The following is a 20,823-nucleotide window of genomic DNA, read 5'->3' on the forward strand; positions in this document are numbered from 1 at the left end:
CCCCAGCTGGGGAGGAACAAGGTCTGTGCTGGGAGCGTGGGACAGAATTGCATCCTCTAGTCGGTACAAGCTTGAAATGCAGGGAGCAAAATAACCGGGTGAAACCCACGTCACTTCCGGTGCCTGCCTCAGCAGGATGCAGAGCACGATCCTTGGGAAGGTTTCCCAGCCGTGCTCCCTCCTAGCAGGGCTCCCAGCATCAAACAGCATTGTCCCATTTGCGCCTCTCGGTCTCTCTCCATTTCCTGTCTGACTCCACCTCCATAGCGCTGGGTTTCAGCAGCAGGCCTGTGGCTTCCCCCAGGGGAGCTGACCCCTCTTCCAAAGCGTGGCTCTCCTCCCTCCCCGAGCAGAGGAAGCAGAATGGAAAGGCCTTACACCTGGAAGGAGGGAGAAGCTTTCTCATGGCCGGGGGAAGCCCGTACACCCGGCTGGCTTCGCTACCACACCCCTGACAAGCGTTCTGGTCCATGCTTGGTTTCCACGCTGCCAGCTCAGTGAGCAGCCCTCGTTCTTCCAGAGTCCCTGCAACCAAGGAGGAGGGACGTGGTTAGAGAACCCGCCTACAGGCAGCTGGAGGAGAACCTCTGAGATCCAGCTGGCAGCTGGAGGTTGGCACTGGTAAAAATACTCACCATGTCTACGCCCTCCCTAGCCACTAAGCTATGCTCCGGTCTCCCGGGCAATGGAAGGTGCTGCAGGGGCGCAAGGCACTGGCTTTACCGCTACCACCGCAGAGACAATAAATATCACCAGGGCCCTAGGAGTCCTGGTCACTGGCCACCAGCACAGTCGGGATTGCAGAAAACCCCATCCTTACGGCCGTTCCAGGCGGGGACTGTGGGGACTGGAGCCGTCAGTCTCATGGGGCTGTTGTCCCGATGACAGTCCTCATGACTCTCCCTCACAGCAGTCCCACAGGGACCTCCCTCCCACATGCACCCGCTGGCCGGATGCACAGGACTGGATTCCACGTCCCTCGGTAACTAACACCAGAATCCAGCCACAGCAACTCGCCTGGAGCCAGACTTGCTGCCCCGGCAGCAGAGAGAGATTTAAACAAGGGCGCCTGGCAATGGGTGGGGGCGTCCTCTTACCGGAGACCGTGTTCTCCAAGAAGAAGGACAAGAGGCCGGTTAAAAAGACTGGAACCGTCATCACAGAGAGGAGGAAAAGGTCCAGGCAGACCCAGCCTAGGGGGAACAACAGCAGAGTTATCCAACCACGAGCAGCACCGGCCTGCCCCCAGGCGTCTATCACGCTGAAACATTCCAGCCAAGGGCTGCGAGGGGAAGATCGGCCAAAGAGCAAGGAGGGTTCGGAGCCCCACTGCAGGGTTCAGAGCCCTGCCAGGGATCAACGGCTGGAGCCAAATGGTACAGAAGGGGAGCAGCCAGCCACCAGGACTGGACTCACACAGCGCGTGGTGACCCAGAGTCCAGCGTCCTGGGGGGAACACGAGTGGGAATGTGATTCCCAGGGTCGTCAGCCCCCAGCCTGAGAGAAGGCGGCTCATACGGCACCTGTGGCCACGTATCCCGGGGCCGTGCTGAGCCACCGCGGCACCAGCAGCGCCATGAACATGGTGAAGCCGACGATGAAGATGTTTCTCCCCGAGTCGATGTTCGCGTACTGGAAATACGAAATCCCGGTGCCGACAGCAACGGTGTATGTCACGCAGAGCACCCCACCTGCAGCAGCAAGCGGAGGAGTCAGACCGGGCAGGCAGGCATGTGTGGTGGGAAGGTGATTGTACAAATCCTGATGGGGGGTGGAGTGGGAGAGGTGTGCGAATCCCAGGTGAGAAAACAGGCGTGCTGTTGCTTTGCTTCTGGGGGCCTGGCCTCACTTTTCCCCTTCTCCCACCCACGCTCACAGGCCGATCTGTCCTCCCAGCTGTCAGGCCTGCACATGGCCCCGTCCAGAGCGCACCTGCTCTGCTGTGGGGTCACCTTGCCCCATCCTGTCAGGCCCGGGTTCAGGGTACTGTGCTGCCACTCGTCACGGGGCTCTGGGGACTGCTGCCTGCCTGTCACCCCCTGGTTTGCAGGAGGGGGGCTCCGTGCTCCCCACTGGGCTTTGGCAGCTGCGTTTGAACATGGCATCATGAGCCACTCGGCCCCAGCCATCCCAGACCATCAGGATCGGTGCCCAACAGGATGCAGGACCCAGCTCTAGGGGGTGGGGTTGGCTCTCAGCTGTGATCCCGACTGCAATGGGAGTTTTGCCGCAGATGTCAGCAGGGCCAGGATTTCACCCCAGCTGGTGGTTTAACTTATAGAAAGGAGCCTGCTGAGCTGTCCCTGAGGAATCGTGGGTAACGCTACCGTTTATGTAGGGCCTACACACAAAGTGTGTGAGCGCCCCCTGCTGGCTCTGCTGGAGCAGCAGGCCTTGTCCTCCTGCCCGCCCCCCGAACATCAGGCAACGGGGGGCCCCTCTGAGTGCAGACTCCAGCACTCTATTCTCCCTGGGGGAGGGGGTTCTCCCTGGAGCCCGGCTCCGGGGGGGCTATTTACCATGAACCGCCAGTGGGATGGTTGTGAGGAGCTCTGCCAGCCGGGGGGACAAGCCCAGGAACACACATGCCAACGCACTCACTTGCACGGAGTGACGCGAGCTGGCCTGCGCACAAAGAGAGAGAACGGGGAGGTGTGGTGGGCTGGGGGAGCCCCAGTAGCACCCTGCCCAAGCCTGCACCCCCCGACTGCCTCTGCCCACTCTGGCCTGCCATGCACCCCGGCCCCCTCACAGCTGGTGGGGCCTGGCGCTTGGGCTAGGGGGCATCTGTCTGCCTCAGCGCTCCATACTCTGGCCTGAACCCCCCATTTCTGGGGCAGACCAGGGGCCCCAGTCAGCCCAGACTGTCCCGCAAGGCGGCCTCCAGCACCCCTATGTCCTACGCATGGCCAGTGTGCAGTGCATGCTGCTGAAGAACCCTGCAGCAGCAGACTGGAAGGGACCTCGCGAGGTGCATGCTGGGAGCCATTGTCACCCTGGGCTGCACCTCTGTGACAAGCAGGGCAGCAGGGATCTGCTCTGTGCCGTGCCCCTGGGCTCCCACCACACTGCCAGCGCAGGTGGGCAGAGCCTGAGTGTCTGCTGGGTCATGATGTTATCCCTCTGCCAGTGCTCTGGGGCCTCCTGAATTCCCGGCACCCTGCCCTGCCTGCCCAGACCACCTTGCTCACATGGCACAGCCTGCGGGAGAGTTGCTTTCCAGTGTCAGCAGCTGCCCCTTGAAGGGTCTCCCTTCGTACCCCAGTGCCATCCCATGGGCGCCAGGGGCACTGCTGGCAGGTAGAGCACTTCCACCAGGCCTGCCTTACCCCCGCACAGAGAGAACCTTGCCCTCTGCCCCTTTACAAGAACCATTTCTAACGAGCTGCCAGGAGCGCCGCAGGGGGCATCCACGCCACCAGAGCCATCTGATCCAGGCCCTCGCTGGCATGAGATGAGCCCCGGGATGGCCCCTGGTGGAGGCACACGCCCAGCTTGGGCGTGGACAGGATCCGCCTGCATGGAGGAGGCGACACAGCCCATAGCTGGGCAGCCTCCATTATGCCCCCTGCAACCCCTTTACCCGCTGCCCCACAAGCTGGCCAGACCGGTGCACCACAGTGCAGTGGCAGCTCTGGGTTGGCCTGGCACGCCCACAGGCCCCCCACCCAAGTCACCCGCCGTACCTGGGTGAGGCTGTTGGTACAGGCGTTGGGGATGCTGGAAGCTGTGCCACTCACGCCCCCCAATGTTCCCAAAAGGAGGCTGCCCAGCCCTTCCATGCAGAGCCCGCGGTTGCAGGCATGCCGAGGAAGGGCGGGGGCCCGCAGTGCTCGTGGGCACAGCAGGTAGCAGCCCACGGAGTTCATGCTGGAGGTGATGCCCATGGCGATGCCCACACCCAGAGCCCGGGAGCTGAGGGACGGCCATTCCTGCTCACCTAGAAGGGAGGGAAGTAGAGATGGTCACTGGCGAACAGGGGCCACGGGCAGAGGGTGGACAGCAGGGCCAGCCCTGTCCCCCATCCTACCTGGGTAGGGGACTTGGAGCCAAGGGGAGCGGAGGGTGCCGTTGGCTGTGGGCAGCTGCCATGTGGCAGGGCCCAGCAGGTCCCAGCGGACGTGAAGGTGGCTCAGGATTCCCCAGACAATCCAGGCACAGCAAAGCGGCAGCAGCACCTGCAGAGGCAGCGAAGGGAGCCTGAGACGGACCCATGAAAGCCCTCGCTCAGTCCCCGTCCCGAGGGCACACACCCCGCCCCCTCCAGAGTACCCACCAATGTCAGCCACAGGCTAGAAACCTGGCCCAGCCAACACGGCTGCCCCAGCCAGGCCAGTGCCACTCCCCGGAGCAGGGCACCCACCCTGCAACGTACCATTGCCACCAGGTGCTTTGATCTGCTTGTGGGGCAAGGGGGCAGACCCATCAGCATCAAGTCAGTGGAGCTGTCCTGACAGAGGGTCTGGCCCAGGGAGAGGAATGGGACACCAGCACTGGCAGATTGGGTCAGCCCCCAGCTCCAGCTCCCCCTGTCTCCTGCCTGGGGCAGCACCCAGCATCACTGCAGAGGAAGGTGGAAGAACCCTGCAGCAGCAGATGGGGATAAGCATAAAATAATAGAACCACAGGACTGGAAGGGACCTCGCGAGGTCCCTAGTCCAGTCCCCTGCACTCAGGGCAGGACTACGTATTATCTAGCCCATCCCTGACAGGTGTGTGTCCAACCTGCTCTTAACAATCCCCAGAGATGGAGATTCCACAACCTCCCTGGGCCATTTATTCCAGTGCTTAACCACCCTGACAGGAAGTGTTTCCTAATGCCCAACCTAAACCGCCCTTGCTGCAGTTTAAGCCCATTGCTTCTTGTCCTGTCCTCAGAGGTTAAGAAGAACAATTCTTCTCCCTCCTCCTTGTAACAACCTTTTATGTACTTGAAACTGTTCTCTGGTCCCCTCTCACGCTTCTCTTCTCCGGACTAAACAAACCTAGTTATTTCAATCTTCCCTCATAGCTCATGTTTTCTAGACCTTTCATCATTTTTGTTGCTCTTCCCCTCTCTATCTCCCCCATATATCACCCTCCCAGTCTGTGACAGTTAGAGATCCGCTCAAGCCCTGATGCAGGAGGGGTGATAGCCTTGCCCGAATTTGTGTTATAATTCATTAGAACAACTCTGGAGGGTCCTGTTATCCAGAGAAATGTCCAGCCCCTTTCTGAATCGTGACTTCCTGTGGCAGTGAGTTCCACAGGCTAATCACACATTGTGTGAAAACGTGTTTTCTTCTGGATCTCCCACCTGTCGTTCTTGTCCAGCAGCCCATTGTTCTTGCTCCGTGAGCCAGGAGAAGAGACACTCCTCACCTCCCTTCACTCCACAAGGCAGTGTTGTATAGACACTGATCACATCCCCAGTCTTTGCATTTTCCCAGGTCCATGATGGTTCTCGTTCCTGTCCTCTGAGCCCATCCAGTTCTGCTCTGTCCTTTCTTTGCACTGACCAGAGGTCTGCTCGCACTGTCTAGACGGGCCCAGCTCCCTCCCCGAGCAGATACAGCCCCGGGAGAGCCCGGACGGTGCACCGACGTTGACATCCCCCCTCCATGTGCATTACTTGGCCTTTGTCGATACGAATTCTCCTAGCGCAGCCCATTGCCTGGCGGGGCTGTGTCTCCCCGATGCCCCTCACAGTCCCCTTTGGTGCCGACTAACCCAAATCCCCTGGGTCTAGGTCAGTCACAAAGAAGAGGGTGAAATGCTCAAGTCGCTGAGGGGGCCAGTGCCCAGGCAGGCTGCCTGGGGCCAGCGGGGAACGAAAGTGCCGCGCGCAGCACGGGGCCTCGTACCGAAAACATGCGCAAGGCTGGGATGCTTGTCTCCACGAAGATGCCCTTGGCCCGGGTCCATGTGCAAAGGGGCAGGCGGCAGGACCCCAAGTGCTGGGAGAACAGGATGGCGAGGAGCACGAGCCTAGGAGAGACGGAGCCCGGGTCACGGCATGGCTAATGCAGGGCAGGGAGTATGATGAACTAGGAATGTTCTTAATGTTTTCTCTGAATACTGTGTTGGTGCCTCAGTGTCCCCATGGCAGTTCTTAAGTATCTGGCAGAGCAAAGGCCAGTGCACCTAAATGCCTGACCCTCTGTCTCCTAGCAACTGATGGCCTGGGCCCCTCCTCTGCAAAGGTGCCAGCTGAAGGTGTTGGAGACAAAGAGATCAGGTGACCTCCTGGCCCCGGGGAAAGGAAATGAGCAGAGGAGGAGGGGCTGGAGGGGTGGTTAGTCTGGAGCTGGCTGGGGTTGAGGAGTGAAGTGCAGACGTGGGGGGTCTGGCTCACTGCCCCCCAGAATGGACCCGGCTGAGGGGTCCGGTTCTCTGTACCTACAAGCTACGTTTTAGACCCTGTTTCTGTCATCAAATAAACCTGTTTTACTGGCTGGCTGAGAGTCACGTCTGACTGCAAAGTGGGGGTGCAGGACCCTGTGGCTCCCCCAGGACCCCACCTGGGAGGACTCGCTGTGGGAAGCGCACGGAGGGGCAGAGGATGCTGAATGCTCCAAGGAGAGACCCAGGAGGTGAAGCCGTGTGAGCTTCTTGCCCTGCAGACAGTCTGCTCTGAGGGAGAGGAGGCTCCCCACAGTCCTGACTGGCTTTGTGGGGAGCAGTTCCAGAGCATCGCCTGGGGACTCCGTGACAGAGAGCACTCAGGCCCCAGCTCAGGTGGATCACCCCTGCTGGCAAGCTGCACCCCGGGCAGCTCCCACAGCGCCCCCTGCTGGGAGAGGATGGGAATCAGAGCGCTCACATTAGTGCCTTCTGCTGGGAATGCAGTAGCGGGGAGTTCCTCTGACACCACTCCCCACAGCACCCCCCATTGGGAGAGACTGGCCAGAACCCCAGTGAGGGTGTGGCCAGGTGGCTCCACAGGCCGCCCCAGCGGCAGGACCCCAGACTCACGTACAGCAGGGCGACCCCCCAGCTGGCCGAGCAGAAATGGGCTGCCTCTTTGTAGGCAGACAGTCCGATGATGGAGAGGCTGGGGGCCAGGACCATGGGCCCGCAGCGCTGGGCTACCCATCCCCCCACGCCAGACACCCCCAGGGCCAGCTGCACCAGCCCCGAGATCACCACGGCTCCAGAGACCTGCGGAGAACAAGGGATGAGAAGACAGTGATGGCGGCCCCAAGACCTCCCCTAGCTAGAGCCCCAGCCCCTCCCAGAGCGACTCAGCTACTCACTGGGTCCATCCGCTCCCTATTGCTCCTGGGACCTGACGTCTGCAAACCCCCCAACCCTCATGCACCCTGTATCCCACCCCTACACACACACACACACACACACACACACACACACACCACCGCCCCACCCTCCCATGCACCCAGCATCCCACCCCTACACACACACACACACACACACACCACTGCCCCATCCTCCCATGCATCCCGTATCCCACCCCTACACACACACACACACACCCCACCGCCCCACCCTCCCATGCACCCAGCATCCCACCCCTACACACACACACCCAACCACCCCACCCTCCCATGCACCCAAACCCCCATGCACCCCGCATCCCACCCCTACACACACACACACACACACACACACACCCCACCGCCCCACCCTCCCATGCACCCAGCATCCCACCCCTACACACACACACCCGACCACCCCACCCTCCCATGCACCCAAACCCCCATGCACCCCGCATCCCACCCCTACACACACACACACACACACCCCACCGCCCCACCCTCCCATGCACCCAGCATCCCACCCCTACACACACACACCCGACCACCCCACCCTTCCATGCACCCAAACCCCCATGCACCCCGCATCCCACCCCTACACACACACACACACACACCCCACTGCCCCACCCTCCCATGCACTCAGCATCCCACCCCTACACACACACACCCGACCACCCCACCCTCCCATGCACCCAAACCCCCATGTGCCCCGCATCCCACCCCTACACACACACACCCCCCACTGTCCCACCCTCCCATGCACCCAGCATCCCACCCCTACACACACACACCCGACCACCCCACCCTCCTATGCACCCAAACCCCCATGCGCCCTGCATCCCACCCCTACACACACACACACACACACACACACACCACTGCCCCACCCTCCCATGCACCCAGCATCCCACCCCTACACACACACACCCCACCGTCCCACCCTCCCATGCACCCCACCCCCATGCACTCCACATCCCACCCCTACACACACACACGCCCCACCGCCCCACTCTCCCATGCACCTGAACTCCCGTGCACCCCACATCCCACCCCCACATCCCCCACACCCCATGCACCCTGCATCCCACCTCTAAACACCCCCTCCACCGACCCACCCTCCCATGCATCCAAACCCCCATGCACCCCGCATCCCACCCCTACACACACGCCCCACCCCTATGCACCCCAAATCCCATGCACCCCGCATCCCACCCCTACCCACACACCCCCACTGCCCCACCCTCCCACACACCCTCATCCCACTCCTGCACCCCCTCACACCCTACCCCTACACTCCCCCCCCACACCCCACTCCTCTACATGCTCCCCAGGGCTGGGATAGCAGAGGCACCAACCTCTCTGAGTGACTGATTCCAGCTCCCGGGGGCGGCACAGTCCTGACCGGCACACTCAGCAGGCACGTCTGTACCTGGAAGGGAAGGACGGACAGACATGACTGGGCAGCCATCGGGACTGAGCGGTACCTGGAGGGGGAAGGGACCCCAGTTACTAGGAGGAGCCAGGTAACAGGAATGGGGCATTTAACATCTGGGAGCAGGGGGACTTTTCACTTTCAGAAGGGGAACAACCCAAATTCAGAGGAGCTGTCACAAGGGTGAAATGCTCACAACAGAGGCTTAGATAAAATGCAGACCCCAAAACAGAGAAGCTTGTAAGAGCACCAGAAGACACCCCCGCCCCCATGGCTAAACAGCAGAGCAATGGATGCTGGGAGAGGCAGAAGAGCACCCTTTAAAATCTGGACATCAGATCCTAGTGAGGACACTAGGCTGGGGCACAAACTCTGCCCAGTTCCGTGCAAAGGCAGCATGAGGCAGGGCAAGAGAGAATCTGAGAAGCAACTTGCTGAAGGCACAAAAACGAACAGGAAGAATTTGAAGTGTAACAGGAGCAGGAAGCTGGCCAAGCAGGCAACGGGGCACTTCACCACCACCGGGCTAACGGAGCCCGCCGGGAAGACCAGGGGGTTGCAGAGAAGCTAAATGAATTCTTTGCGTCAGTCTTCACTGCAAAGGACGTGGGGGAGACCCCCACATCAGAGCTGTCCTGTTTGGGAAACAAATCTGAAGCACTGTCCCCAGGGCCGGCTCTAGCCATTTCGCTGCCCCAAGCACGGCGGCATGCTGCTGGGGGCGCTCTGCCGCTCGCCCGTCCCGCGGCTCCGGTGGACCTCCCACAGGCGTGCCTGCGGATGCTCCACTGGAGCCGCGGGACCAGCGGACCCTCCGCAGGGACATCTGTGGGACGTCCACTGGAGCCGCCTGCTGCCCTCCCGGCAAGCGGCAGAGTGCCCCCCGTGGCGTGCCGCCCCAAGCACACACTTGGTGCGCTGGGGCCTGGAGCCGGCCCTGACTGTCCCACAGTGATGTGTTAACAGAGGAGGTTTTGGAACAAATTGATAAACAGCAGTAAGTCACCAGGCCCAGATGGTATCACCCAAGAGTTCTGAAGAACCTCAACTATCAAACTGCAGAACTGTTAACAGCAGTGTGGAACCGATCACCAAAACAAGCCTCTGGACCAGATGTCTGGAGCACAGCTAATGTGCCCTGCCTCACCACTCTGCTAGAATCGTTTGAGGGGTCAACAAGCAGGTGGACAAGGGGGCTACAGTGTACTTGGATTTCCAGAAAGCCTTGACAAGTCAGCTTGTCTAACCACTGCCAAGATTCACCATGGATAAGACTGCAGGTTTGTCCATGACCTCTGCAGGGGCTGGTGCGCCTGGCCTGGGGGCAGCTCAGGCAGCCCCTGCGCCAGTCACACCAGCCACTGGTAGGGCAGTCTCGGGCCACTGCGCCCCGCCCCCCAGCAGCAGCAGAGTTAGGGTTGGGGGCCGGGGATTGGGGCACAGGACAGGGGTGAGGCGAGCTCTGGGCGGCGCTTACCCTGGGGGTATCCCCGGAACTGGGGACATCCCCCTCCCTTAGCTCCTAGGCAGGGGCGTGGCCAGGCAGTTCTGTGCACTGCCTCTGCCTGCAGGCACCGCCCCCGCAACTCCCATTGGCCGTGGTTCCCAGCCAATGGGAGCTGCAGAGCCAGCACTCTGGGTGGAGGCAGCCCACAGAGTTGCCTAGCCATGCCTCTGCCAGAGCCCACCTCACCCCATTCCATGCCCCAACCCCCTACCCTCTCCCACACCCTAATTCTGCTGCTGCTGGGGGGATGGAGACACAGAGCCAGGTAGGGAGCCTGCTGGCCCCGCCAAACACCACCCCCCCAGCACCAGCAGGGGTCCCAGGCCGTGTGCTGCTACCCACCCCCCCTCCAGAACCCACGGTGCCCCTAGGAAGCCCCCTCACCCAAGTTTTAGTCAGGGGTATATATTAAAAGTCAAGGACAGGTCACGGGCCATGAATGTCTGTTTACTGCCCGTGACCTGTCCGTGACTTTTACTAAAAATACCAGTGACTAAAATTTAGCCTTGGCCGTGGACAGTTCTCTGAGAACGTCAGCTCAATGCACAGCAGTGGTCAAAAAAGCAAACAGCATGCTAGGAAGCATTAGGAAAGGGATAGAAAATAAGTCAAAAATATCACAATGCTGCTATGCAAACTCCTGGTACACCCACACCTTGAATCCAGTGAGCAGTTCTGGTCAGCCCATCTCAGTGGAACTGGAAAAGGGTCAGAGCAGGGCACCAAAGATGATAGAACCAGAGACCCATAGGGTTTGAAGGGACACCACAAGTCAGCTTGTCTAACCACTGCCAAGATGCAGGATTTGTTGGGTCTAACCCAGCCACGACATTGTCAAGGGGATGGAACAGCTTCCATACAAGGAGAGATTATAAAGATTGGGACTGTTCAGCTTGGAAAAGAGATCACTGAGAGGGGGTATGACAGAAGCCTATAAAGTCAGGACAGGTGTGGAGAGAGTGAATTGGGGAGTGTTATTTACCCCTTGTGATGTTATTGATATAATCTGGGACCATATAGAACATGGCTGCAACCAAGGTCCTGTAGTGGCACCAAATCTTATGTAAAGGGGGTCATATAAGGTGTCTAAGACCAGGTTATGGGTTGCTGGTTAAGATTATGCTGTCTGTGTGCATGTGTCATTTTTGTAGTTGAAGTTATGAATATTGGCTCTACACTGTCTGTATTTCAAACTTATGCTATGCTTCTTGGAGACATCCCAGACAAGTTGGGGTTAGCTCTGCCTAGCCTGCTTGATGGCCCATTAAGGACCATCAGCTACACAACTGACCCACTGAGAGAAGGCAGATACGCCTTGTAACTCAGCAAAGTGCAGGGACTTGCCCATGTGACTCCAGACTCCATTTTGCTGTAATTTTCCACAGTAAGAACAAAGATGTGTTCTTACACCTGGAAGTGCCTATATAAGGCGGATGCCTCATCTCCATCTTGTTTTCAATCCTGCTTCCTACCTCTGGAGGGACTTTGCTACAAGCTGAAGCTCTACACAAAGGACTGTTGACCCATCCCAGTGGGGGATGTTCCAGAGACTTGATTTGAACCTGCAGTTTACTCCATCATTGCTGCAAGCCCAAACTAAGAACTTTGCCATCACTGTATGTAACTGATTCCATTTAACCAATTCTAGCTCTCATCTCTATCTTTTTCCTTTTATGAATAAACCTTTAGATTTTAGATTCTAAGGGATTGCCAACAGCGTGATTTGTGGGTAAGATCTGATGCGTATATTGACCTGGGTCTGGGGCTTGGTCCTTTGGGATCAAGAGAACCGTTTTCTTTTACTGGGGTGTTGGTTTTCATAACCATTCATCCCCAGGACGAGTGGCACTGGTGGTGATACAAGGAGACTGGAGTGTCTAAGGAAATTGCTTGTGTGACTTCTGGTTAGCCAGTGGGGTGAGACCTAAGTCCTCTTTGTCTGGCTGGCTTGGTTGACTTAGAGGTGGAAAAACCCCAGCCTTGGGCTGTAACTGCACCGTTTAAGCAATTGGTCCTGAATTGGCACCTCAGTTGGATCCCGCCAGAACCGCATCGTCACACTCCCTTCACATAACACAAGAACCAGGGGTCAGCCAATGAAGTGAATCGGCAGCAGGTTTAATGCAAACAAGAGGAAGTATTTCTTCACACAATGCACAGATAACCTGTGGAACTCCTTGCCAGGGGAGTTTGTGAAAGCCAAGACTACAGACTTTCCCCGAGTTACATAAACCCGATGTACGCAAATCTGAGCTTACAGAAAATGTTCCAGAACTAGAAATAGGAAGTTGGGGTTGGGGTTTTTTTGCGTAATGGTCAGAGATATGTCTCCGACTTACAAGAAATTTGAGTTACGCAAGGCGTTCCGGAACAGAACACTTGCGTAAGTCAGGGAGCGTCTGTATAGCTGGGTTCCAAACAGAACTAGAGAAGTTCCTGGAGAATAGGTCCAACAATGGCAATTAGCCAGGATGGCCAGGGATGCCACCCCCTGCTCTGGGGGTCCTTAAACCTCTGACTGTTAGGAGCTGGGACTGGACGACAGGGGATGGGTCACTTGGTGATTGCCCTGCTCTGTTCATGCCCTCTGAAGCACCTGGCACTGGCCACTACAGGAAGACAGGACCCTGGACTGGACGGACAAATGGCCTGACCCAGTGTGGCCGTTCTTACATTCTTAAGGCTGGGTTTGAAGCTGCTTTGGGTCCTGAAATGTCAGCCATGAAAGCCCCATGCTGGGGCAGAAGCAGAGAGATGTCAGACTCCTTGCACTGCCAGGCTGGGGTAGTGGCAGCACATCAGTGGGTGCTCCGGGGCCATGAGCCAGGTGTCCTGCCCTGCAGCTGATATGTGCCCTGCTCAGTTGCCATGCCAAGGAGCGGGTGCGAGGAGATGCCACCTGGGTGGGGGGGTCATAACACCGAGTGGATGTGTCCCCAGCAAAGGAAGGAACAAGAAAGAGCCGTGACTAGGAACGCAGTCCCCAGCCCCTCCCTATCCCCTGGTCCCCTGCTTCTCCTTCCCTGAACACAGCAGGCCCTGGTCACTCAGGACCAGAGAGACCTTGACCCGGCAGCCTGAGGCTGGCAACTGGAGCGAGACAAGCCAGCCTGGGAGTAAGAGGCAGCCTGTGGGGGAGGGTGATGGACCATCAGGGTAGTGTCCCTGGGCTGGAGGCAGGACTTGCAGGTGATGGGCTCTGGCAAGTTACAAAACGTGTATGCCTTACACCCCTGCCTCTACGAGAGCAGAGTTCAGTCACTCCCCTCCGGGGGGAGGCGCAGAGCACTGGGCTGGCCATCGGGCAAGGCCTGGCTCCCGTGCTCCCACATCCCCCCTGGGCCAGGCCTGGATCCCGTGCTCCCACATCCCCCCTGGGCCAGGCCCAGCTCCGACATCCCTGCCTGGGCCAGGCCTGGCTCCCACGCTCCCACATCCCCCCTGGGCCAGGCCCGGCTCCCACATCCCTGCCTGGTGCTCCCACGCTCCCACGTCCCCCCTGGGCCACGCCTGGCTCCCGCGCTCTGACATCTCTGCCTGGGCCAGGCCTGGCTCCCGCGCTCCCTCGTCCCCCCTGGGCCAGGCCTGGCTCCCACATCCCCCCTGGGCCAGACCTGGCTCCCACGTCCCTGCCTGGGCCAGGCCTGGCTCCCATATCCCTGCCTGGGCCAGGCCCGGCTCCCATGTCCCCCCGGGCCAGGCCCAGCTCCCAGATCCCTTCCTGGGCCAGGCCCAGCTCCCACGTGGCCAGGTCCCCGCCGGGCCGGGCCGATAACCGGGGGCTCCGCTCACCATTCCTGGCTGTGTGGGGCGTGTGGCGGCTCAGCACCATGGCGGGGACCAGGAACTCGAATGATGGTGCTTGAACCAAAGGCAACCTGCCAGGAACAGCAAAGCCAGATCAGCTGGGACGTGGGGAGGGGGCTCCCCCCACCGCCCACGGCAGGATCCAGAGGCGGGGAGCAGGAGCAGGGAGAGAAACCCACTTGGCCCAGGTGCACGCTCCCATCTCCATGGGTGCCTGGGTTCAGGGAGAGGTGGGTGCCCCCTCCTGCCCACCTCAAACCCGCAGGAGTCCCCAGGGCCCTTCACTCACCTGCTGCCCAGGCTGGTCTGCAGCGCTGTAGAGACCCCACAGGCAAAGAGACTCCGAGCCAGCAGCTCGTTCCAGTTCCGGTTCTGGTCCCGGACTGGGGGCGCTGGGAGCAAGAGCAGGTGGAAGATGCAGAGGAGAGAGGCCTGGACAGCCAGGTGCTAGAGAGAGTGAGGCCAGGGGGCTCGGGTCACAGCAGGCACTGGCTTGTGCCACTGTGCAGCATAGGGCGCCCCATGGCTCTGCCCCCGTCCTGCGGCTCTGCCCCCGTCCTGCGGCTCTGACCCCCGCCCCACGGCTCTGCCCCTGTCCTGCGGCTCTGCCCCCTGTCCCGCTGCTCTGACCCCTGCACCACGGCTCTGCCCCCGTCCTGCGGCTCTGCCCCCTGTCCCGCTGCTCTGACCCCCGCCCCACGGCTCTGCCCCCGTCCTGCGGCTCTGACCACTGTCCCGCTGCTCTGACCCCCGCCCCACGGCTCTGCCCCCGTCCTGCAGCTCTGACCCCTGTCCCGCTGCTCTGACCCCCGCCCCACGGCTCTGCCCCCATCCTGCGGCTCTGACCCCTGTCCCACTGCTCTGACCCCCGCCCCACGGCTCTGCCCCTGCCCCACGGCTCTGCCCTCCGCCCCACGGCTCTGCCCCCGTCCTGCGGCTCTGACCCCTGTCCCACTGCTCTGACCCCTGCTCCCGGGCTTTGCCCCCAGCCCTGTGGCTCTGACCCCTGTCCCACGGCTCTGACCCCCACCCCACGGCTCTGCCCCCTGCCCTGTGGCTCTGACCCCCGCCCCACGGCTCTGCCCCCGTCCTGCGGCTCTGACCCCTGTCTCACTGCTCTGACCCCCGCTCCATGGCTCTGTCCCCTGCCCTGTGGCTCTGACCCCTGTCCCGCTTCTCTGACCCCTGCCCCCGGGCTTTGCCCCCGGCCCTGCAGCTCTGCTCCTCCCAATCCCAACCCACAGTCCCCTGTCACCCCTGCCCTGGGCTCTCTCCCCCAGCTCTGCCAGTGCCCCTCACTCCCGACCCGCAGCCCCTGCTAGCCCAGCCCTGAGCTCCCTCCTGCCATAGCTGTGCCAGTGCCCCTTAGTCCCAACTGGCTCCTTCAGCCCTGTGCGGCCCAGCACACCTAGCCTCTTTAACACTCCCATCAGCAGCTAGAGTCTCAACAGTCCGATTTTGTAGAAACAGAGGCTGTAACATAATCTGCCCAAGAGCCAGCTCGGAGCTAGAGCAGCCGGCAAAGTCCCAGCCCTGCTCGGTTGGCGACACCCTGGGAGACCCACAGCGCCTCACATAGGGCCAGGCCCCATTGGACTGAAAATCTGGGCAGCCCCTCCCTGTGCCTCAGTTTCCCCCCACACAATAGGGGTGAGGGGCCATGCCCCAGGGCATGGTGTGGGGGTGGGGTTCCTGGAACAGGGTGAGCTGCCCAGCTGCAGGCGGTCGGACTGCAGGAGGCTTCAGTGAAATGCTGGGAGAACACGTACCACAGAGCTGGGGCCTGATCATGTCAGGCTGGTGCCAGGGCTGGGCTGGGCTGGAGGGACCAGCCAGCCCCATCTCATTCCTTGCAGGTGCAGCCGGCGGCCAGGGAGGGGCTGTGCCCTGTGGGGCTGGATGGTCCCTGGGACTCTTGGCACCGCAGCGGAGGCCTGGGAGGAGCTCTGTCTTCACCACATCCTTCCCCAAGCACCGACGGGGATCCCAGCACCACGCTGACTCCTGCCCTGCTGAGCAGCAGGAAGCGCCGGGCCAGACCTGGCTCCCATTCCCTAACGCCTGCCCCACCCCCCTTCACGGGCAGAAAACCAGCTCCAGAGTTGCCCCCAGTCAAGCCCGGCTCCTCACCCCTCCTGGGGATTTCCCTTAGATACTGCAGGGTCTGGGTGTCATGCCATGGTGCCCGTGCTCCCCCGCCCTCGGTGCTCTCGGAGGTGCAGGGACCGCCCCGCCAGGCATGGCCACATCCCAGCCCCCGCCCACCCCGGGCCCAGGGGTGTCAGGGCTTGTCCCTCGCCCCAGCGCAGGCAGTGAGCCCATCCCCGCCAGTGCCTGCGGCATCGCTCACCTGCAGGGCAAAGCAGCAGCTCAGGCCCCAGGGCGGCGTCTTCAGCAGGGAGTAGGAGGCGCGCACAGGGCTCCGGGAGGCAGGGCTCGTGCAGCAGCCCCCATTCATGCTGCCCCGTCCCTATGCTCCCTGCTTCCGTGTGGCACAGGGCATGGCAGCTGGGTGGAGGCCAGAGCAGGGCTGGGCGTTCAGGCTGAGTGGAGGTGACCTTTGCCCGAGCCCCCGGCCAGTTAGCCATTAACCCGACTGCAAGGAACTGCTCCCTACCCACTTCCCCCTCTCCCAGACTCGGTGCTGTGACCTCTAGGCAGTGCCGTGGTACCAGCGCTCGGGCCACGCTCAGGGTACACGAGCCTCAGCCCTTGGTCCCATCCACACTCGCTCCCCCACCGCCTGTGCAGGGGAGTTCTGGGGGCAGCCGATAGAAGGAATCACCCATCCCTGTGCCAGGCTGGGGGACGGGCTCCTCAGGGCTCTCTGCCCCCCTTGGCTGAGGACCCTCCCAGCTGTCTGGAGCCAAACGCCCCCCAGGCAGTGGCAGAGCCCAGCCGCCAGGCCTTGGTGTTCCCCGCCCACAGCCCGGGTGCCCCCAGCAGCAGCCCAGCTAAGGAGGGGCCGGGAAGGGCCACTCAGCGCAGCCTCAGAAGAAGAGACTGGGAGAAAAGCTGGCCAGAAGTGAACGCCTCGATTGGAAGGCTGTGAAGGAGTGCGCTGTCCCAGCCTGGCTACCCCCAGGAGCCACTGAGACGTCCTTGGGCCTCTGCTGTCTGGATCCCGAGAGGTGTGGGAGCAGGCTGGGCCAAGGGACCCACATGACACCACCACTTCCACTGGCCTTGGCTGAATCCCAAACGCCCCCAAACTGCCAGGGGTCCTTTTTCTTCCCTCCCTTATGACTCTCCTTCTCTCTCTCTCCTTTCGCCTTCTGTGGAACAGGAGCCTGGCTCAGCCGCCCAAGACAGCGTCTCTTGCAGCTGCCGGAGCCTGGGACCAAGGGGGCAACAGAAAGCCACGAACAGCCCGATGCTGCTCTGACTGCCAGGTCGCAGGGCAGCCAAGCCGAGCACCAGGCCTGGGGTTTGCCTGCAGTGACATTGCAAATGAACGTCCGCACCTGAGGCCGACGCTGCGGCTCCCCTCGTGCGTGTTCGGCTTGGTTTGTCCTTGAGGAACGGGGCTGAGATTCTAACAGCCCCCTCCCCATCTCAGCTAACTTCTCCCCCCGGACAGATCTCACCATCTTTCCCCCCATCTAACAGACTGTCAGACTAGGGCTCTCTCCCCACAGCTCCAGGGAGAGGGGACAGGGCTGCTGTTACCAGGAGAGCCTCATTCACTGCCTCTAGTCCAAAGGCTCGAATGGCTTTTCCTCCTTTTCCGTATCCTGTGCGGGGCTTGCATAACCGGCAGCCATGTCTGCCGGGTGCTAACACAGCTCAGGTCCTGGCTACCAAACCCCAATGTGGCTAACGCTGGTTAATGTTGGACAGCGACTGGGTCACGGTAACACCAGTGTCTCTTCAGACCTATTTATTCCACTGAGGTGAATACAGCTCCCTGTGCTTCATCGGTCCCGCCCCTGCCTTCGCAACAGCCTCCTGTCTTGTGCCCAGCCCTGGGTGGGTGCAGCGCCGGAGGCTGGCGATTCCCTTGGGCGGGGAGCTGCAGACCCAGCCCCTGCTCACTCCGAGTTCACTTATTAACTGGACGCTGTGAAGAGAGCAAAGGGCAAAGGGGAGCCGTGCATTCCCCACATTCCTAGGGGGCAACTGGCAGCTCCTCTCCCCACCCCCTGCCCCCACACCGGCCATCCCAGCACTGCCAGGAAAACCAGCCCAAACTGGGCCAGGCTGCTGGGCACCCCCACCGGGGGGCAGGCTCCTGGGCCAGGCGGAAGGGACCAGGCCCTGGAGTCCTGGATGCTGGGAGCTTTCCTGACCGCTCATGTTAAGCAGGGGGCAGTAGGGACTGTGCTTGGATGGGAGGCCTCCTGGGAACTCCCACTGACTCCAGAAAGTACCGCTGGGGATTCAGGAGAGGGCGCTCTCTGAGCCAGTGATTGCAGTGTGCCGCTGCAGGGAGTGGGCAGTGGGCTCACTAGGGGGCACTCTCTGAGCCAGTGATCGCAGTGTGCCGCTGCAGGGAGTGGGGGATGGGCTCACTAGGGGGGCTATGCTGGAGGTGGGGGGGCACTAGGGGGCGCTCTCTGGGTCAGTGATCATGGTGTGCCGCTGTCAGGGACACAGTACTGTGGGGGGTGAGCTCATTAGGGGGGCTATGATGGAGGTGGGGCAGTATTAGGGGGCGCTCTTTGAGCCAGTGATCGCGGTGTGCCGCTGCCGGGGACACAGTACTGCAGGGAGCGGGCAGTGGGCTCACTAGGGGGGCTATGCTGGAAGTGGGGGGGCACTAGGGGGTGCTCTCTGAGCCAGTGACCATGGTGTGTGGCTGCTGGGGACACAGTACGGCAAGGAGCGGGGGGTGGGCTCACTAGGGGGCACTCTCTGAGCCAGTGGTCGCGGTGTGCCACTGCAGGGAGTGGGCAGTGGGTTCACTAGGGGGGCTATGCTGGAGGTGGGGGGCACTAAGGGGTGCTCTCTGAGCCAGTGATCACTGTGTCCTGCTGCCGGGGACACAGTACTGCAGGCAGTGGGCTCACTAGGGGGCGCTCTCTGGGTCAGTGATCATGGTGTGCCGCTGCCGGGGACACACTACTGCAGGGAGCGGTGGGTGGGCTCACTAGGAGGGCTATGCTGGAAGTGGGGGGACACTAGGGGGCGCTCTCTGGGTCAGTGATCACGGTGTGCTGCTGCCAGGGACACGGTACTGCAGGGAGCGGTGGGTGGGCTCACTAGGAGAGCTATGCTGGAGGTGGGGGGCACTAGGGGGTGCCCTCTGGGTCAGTGATCATGGTGTGCCGCTGTCAGGGACACAGTACTGTGGGGGGTGAGCTCACTAGGGGGGCTATGCTGGAAGTGGGGGGGCACTAGGGGGTGCTCTCTGAGCCAGTGATCATGGCGTGCGGCTGCCGGGGACACAGTACTGCAAGGAGTGGGGGGTGAGCTCACTAGGGGGCACTCTCTGAGCCAGTGGTCACGGTGTGCCACTGCAGGGAGCGGCTGGGGGTCTCTAGGCAGCACTGTGCTGGGGGTGGCCTCACTATAGGGTGCTCTCCCACTCAGTGCTGGACACAGGGGCCACTATGCTGCAAGGGTGGGGGGGCACTCCCTTAGGGTCACTATTACCAGCAGTTAAGCACCAATATTCTCCACCCTGCATGAGAGACACGGAACAGGGGCCAGAAGCAACACACCCAGACACCCTGGGGTGGCGCTCAGCTCACTCTGCCCTGCTGACCCAGACCTGGAGGACCAATGTAGACACAAGAACAAATGGGCATAAACTGGACACTAGGAAGTTTAGACTTGAAATTAGAGGAAGGTTTCTAACCATTAGAGGAGTGAAGTTCTGGAACAGCCTTCCAAGGGGAGTAGTGGGGGCAAAAGACATATCTGGCTTTAAGATTAAGCTTGATAAGTTTATGGAAGGGATGGTATGATGGGATAGCTTAATTTTGGCAACTGATCTTTGATTATCAGCAGATAAGCATGCCCAGTGGTCTGTGATGGGATGTTAGATGGGATGGGATCTGAGTTACTGCAGAGAATTCTTTCCTGAATGCTGGCTGGTGAGTCTTGCCCACATGCTCAGGGTTTAGCTGATCACCATATTTGGGGTCGGGAAGGAATTTTCCTTCAGGGCAGATTGGCAGAGGCCCTGGAGGTTTTTCGCCTTCCTCTGCAGCATGGGGCACAGGTCACTTGAGGTCTTCAAACCACAATCTGAAGACTTCAATAACTCAGACATAGGTTAGGGGTTTGTTATAGAAGTGGATGGGTAGGGTTCTGTGGCCTGCTTTGTGCAGGAGGTCAGACTAGATGATCATATTGGTCCCTTCTGACCCTAAAATCTATGAGTCTACGAAGGAGGGGGGCAGGCGATGCCATAGTAGGGGCAGCCCCTCCAAAGGGCACTAGGTGATGTGACTCATCTGTCACGTCTGTTTTCTCCTGCTCTCCCATGAGGAAGCCAGGGCAGGAGTGAAGCGTGGGGTGAGAGGCATTTCTGCCGCAGGCAGCTGGGCAGAGAACACACCTAGAATCGGGGCTGGGCCACGGAGATAAGGAGCAATTATGTTCCAGGTCTCAGGCAGCCTCTAGGGTGCCAGGGTAGGGAGCGGAGGGGTGTTCCTGCCTGGTGGAGATGTTGGGCCCAGGCCCAGTCCAGCTGGGGCAATTCCTCCCCTCCCCCTTCAGCAGGCTCCTCCTTACACACCATCCTGCATTGCTGAGGGGCTGAACCAGCCACCGTGCCCCAGCCCAGAGATGGCTGCATTTCAGTGGTGGGGGAAGCGCCCTTTACCTGGGACCCACTGGGGCGAGAGGCGGTAGGAGAAAGGGCGAGACGGGCA

The 20,823-nt window shown here is 60.7% G+C and overlaps 1 protein-coding gene across 1 annotated transcript; it reads right to left on the minus strand.

Annotated features, from left to right (window-relative positions):
* Positions 1 to 69: 69 nt before the first annotated feature.
* Positions 70 to 16,460, minus strand: SLC23A3 (solute carrier family 23 member 3). The gene is made up of 12 exons (XM_050917081.1): positions 16,353 to 16,460; positions 14,292 to 14,449; positions 13,988 to 14,073; positions 8,612 to 8,685; positions 6,959 to 7,140; positions 5,844 to 5,967; positions 4,031 to 4,178; positions 3,687 to 3,940; positions 2,520 to 2,625; positions 1,524 to 1,691; positions 1,098 to 1,193; positions 70 to 525 (listed from the first exon to the last, which is right to left on the minus strand). The coding sequence occupies exons 1-12, from the start codon at positions 16,458 to 16,460 to the stop codon at positions 200 to 202; spliced, it is 1,830 nt and encodes a 609-aa protein (XP_050773038.1). The 3' UTR covers positions 70 to 199.
* Positions 16,461 to 20,823: the final 4,363 nt, after the last annotated feature.

The sequence above is a fragment of the Gopherus flavomarginatus genome, chromosome 10, assembly GCF_025201925.1.
Source record: "Gopherus flavomarginatus isolate rGopFla2 chromosome 10, rGopFla2.mat.asm, whole genome shotgun sequence".
Taxonomy (NCBI): Eukaryota; Metazoa; Chordata; order Testudines; family Testudinidae; genus Gopherus; species Gopherus flavomarginatus.

Excerpts from the sequence above, each read along its gene's own strand:
- SLC23A3 (XM_050917081.1), bottom strand. The coding sequence starts at position 16,460 with ATGAATGGGGGCTGCTGCACGAGCCCTGCCTCCCGGAGCCCTGTGCGC. Across the intron at positions 7,141-8,611 it reads GGAATCAGTCACTCAGAGAG|GTCTCTGGAGCCGTGGTGAT; the intron begins GTTGGTGCCTCT and ends TGTTCTCCGCAG. Across the intron at positions 1,692-2,519 it reads CATCCCACTGGCGGTTCATG|GTGGGGTGCTCTGCGTGACA; the intron begins GTAAATAGCCCC and ends TTGCTGCTGCAG.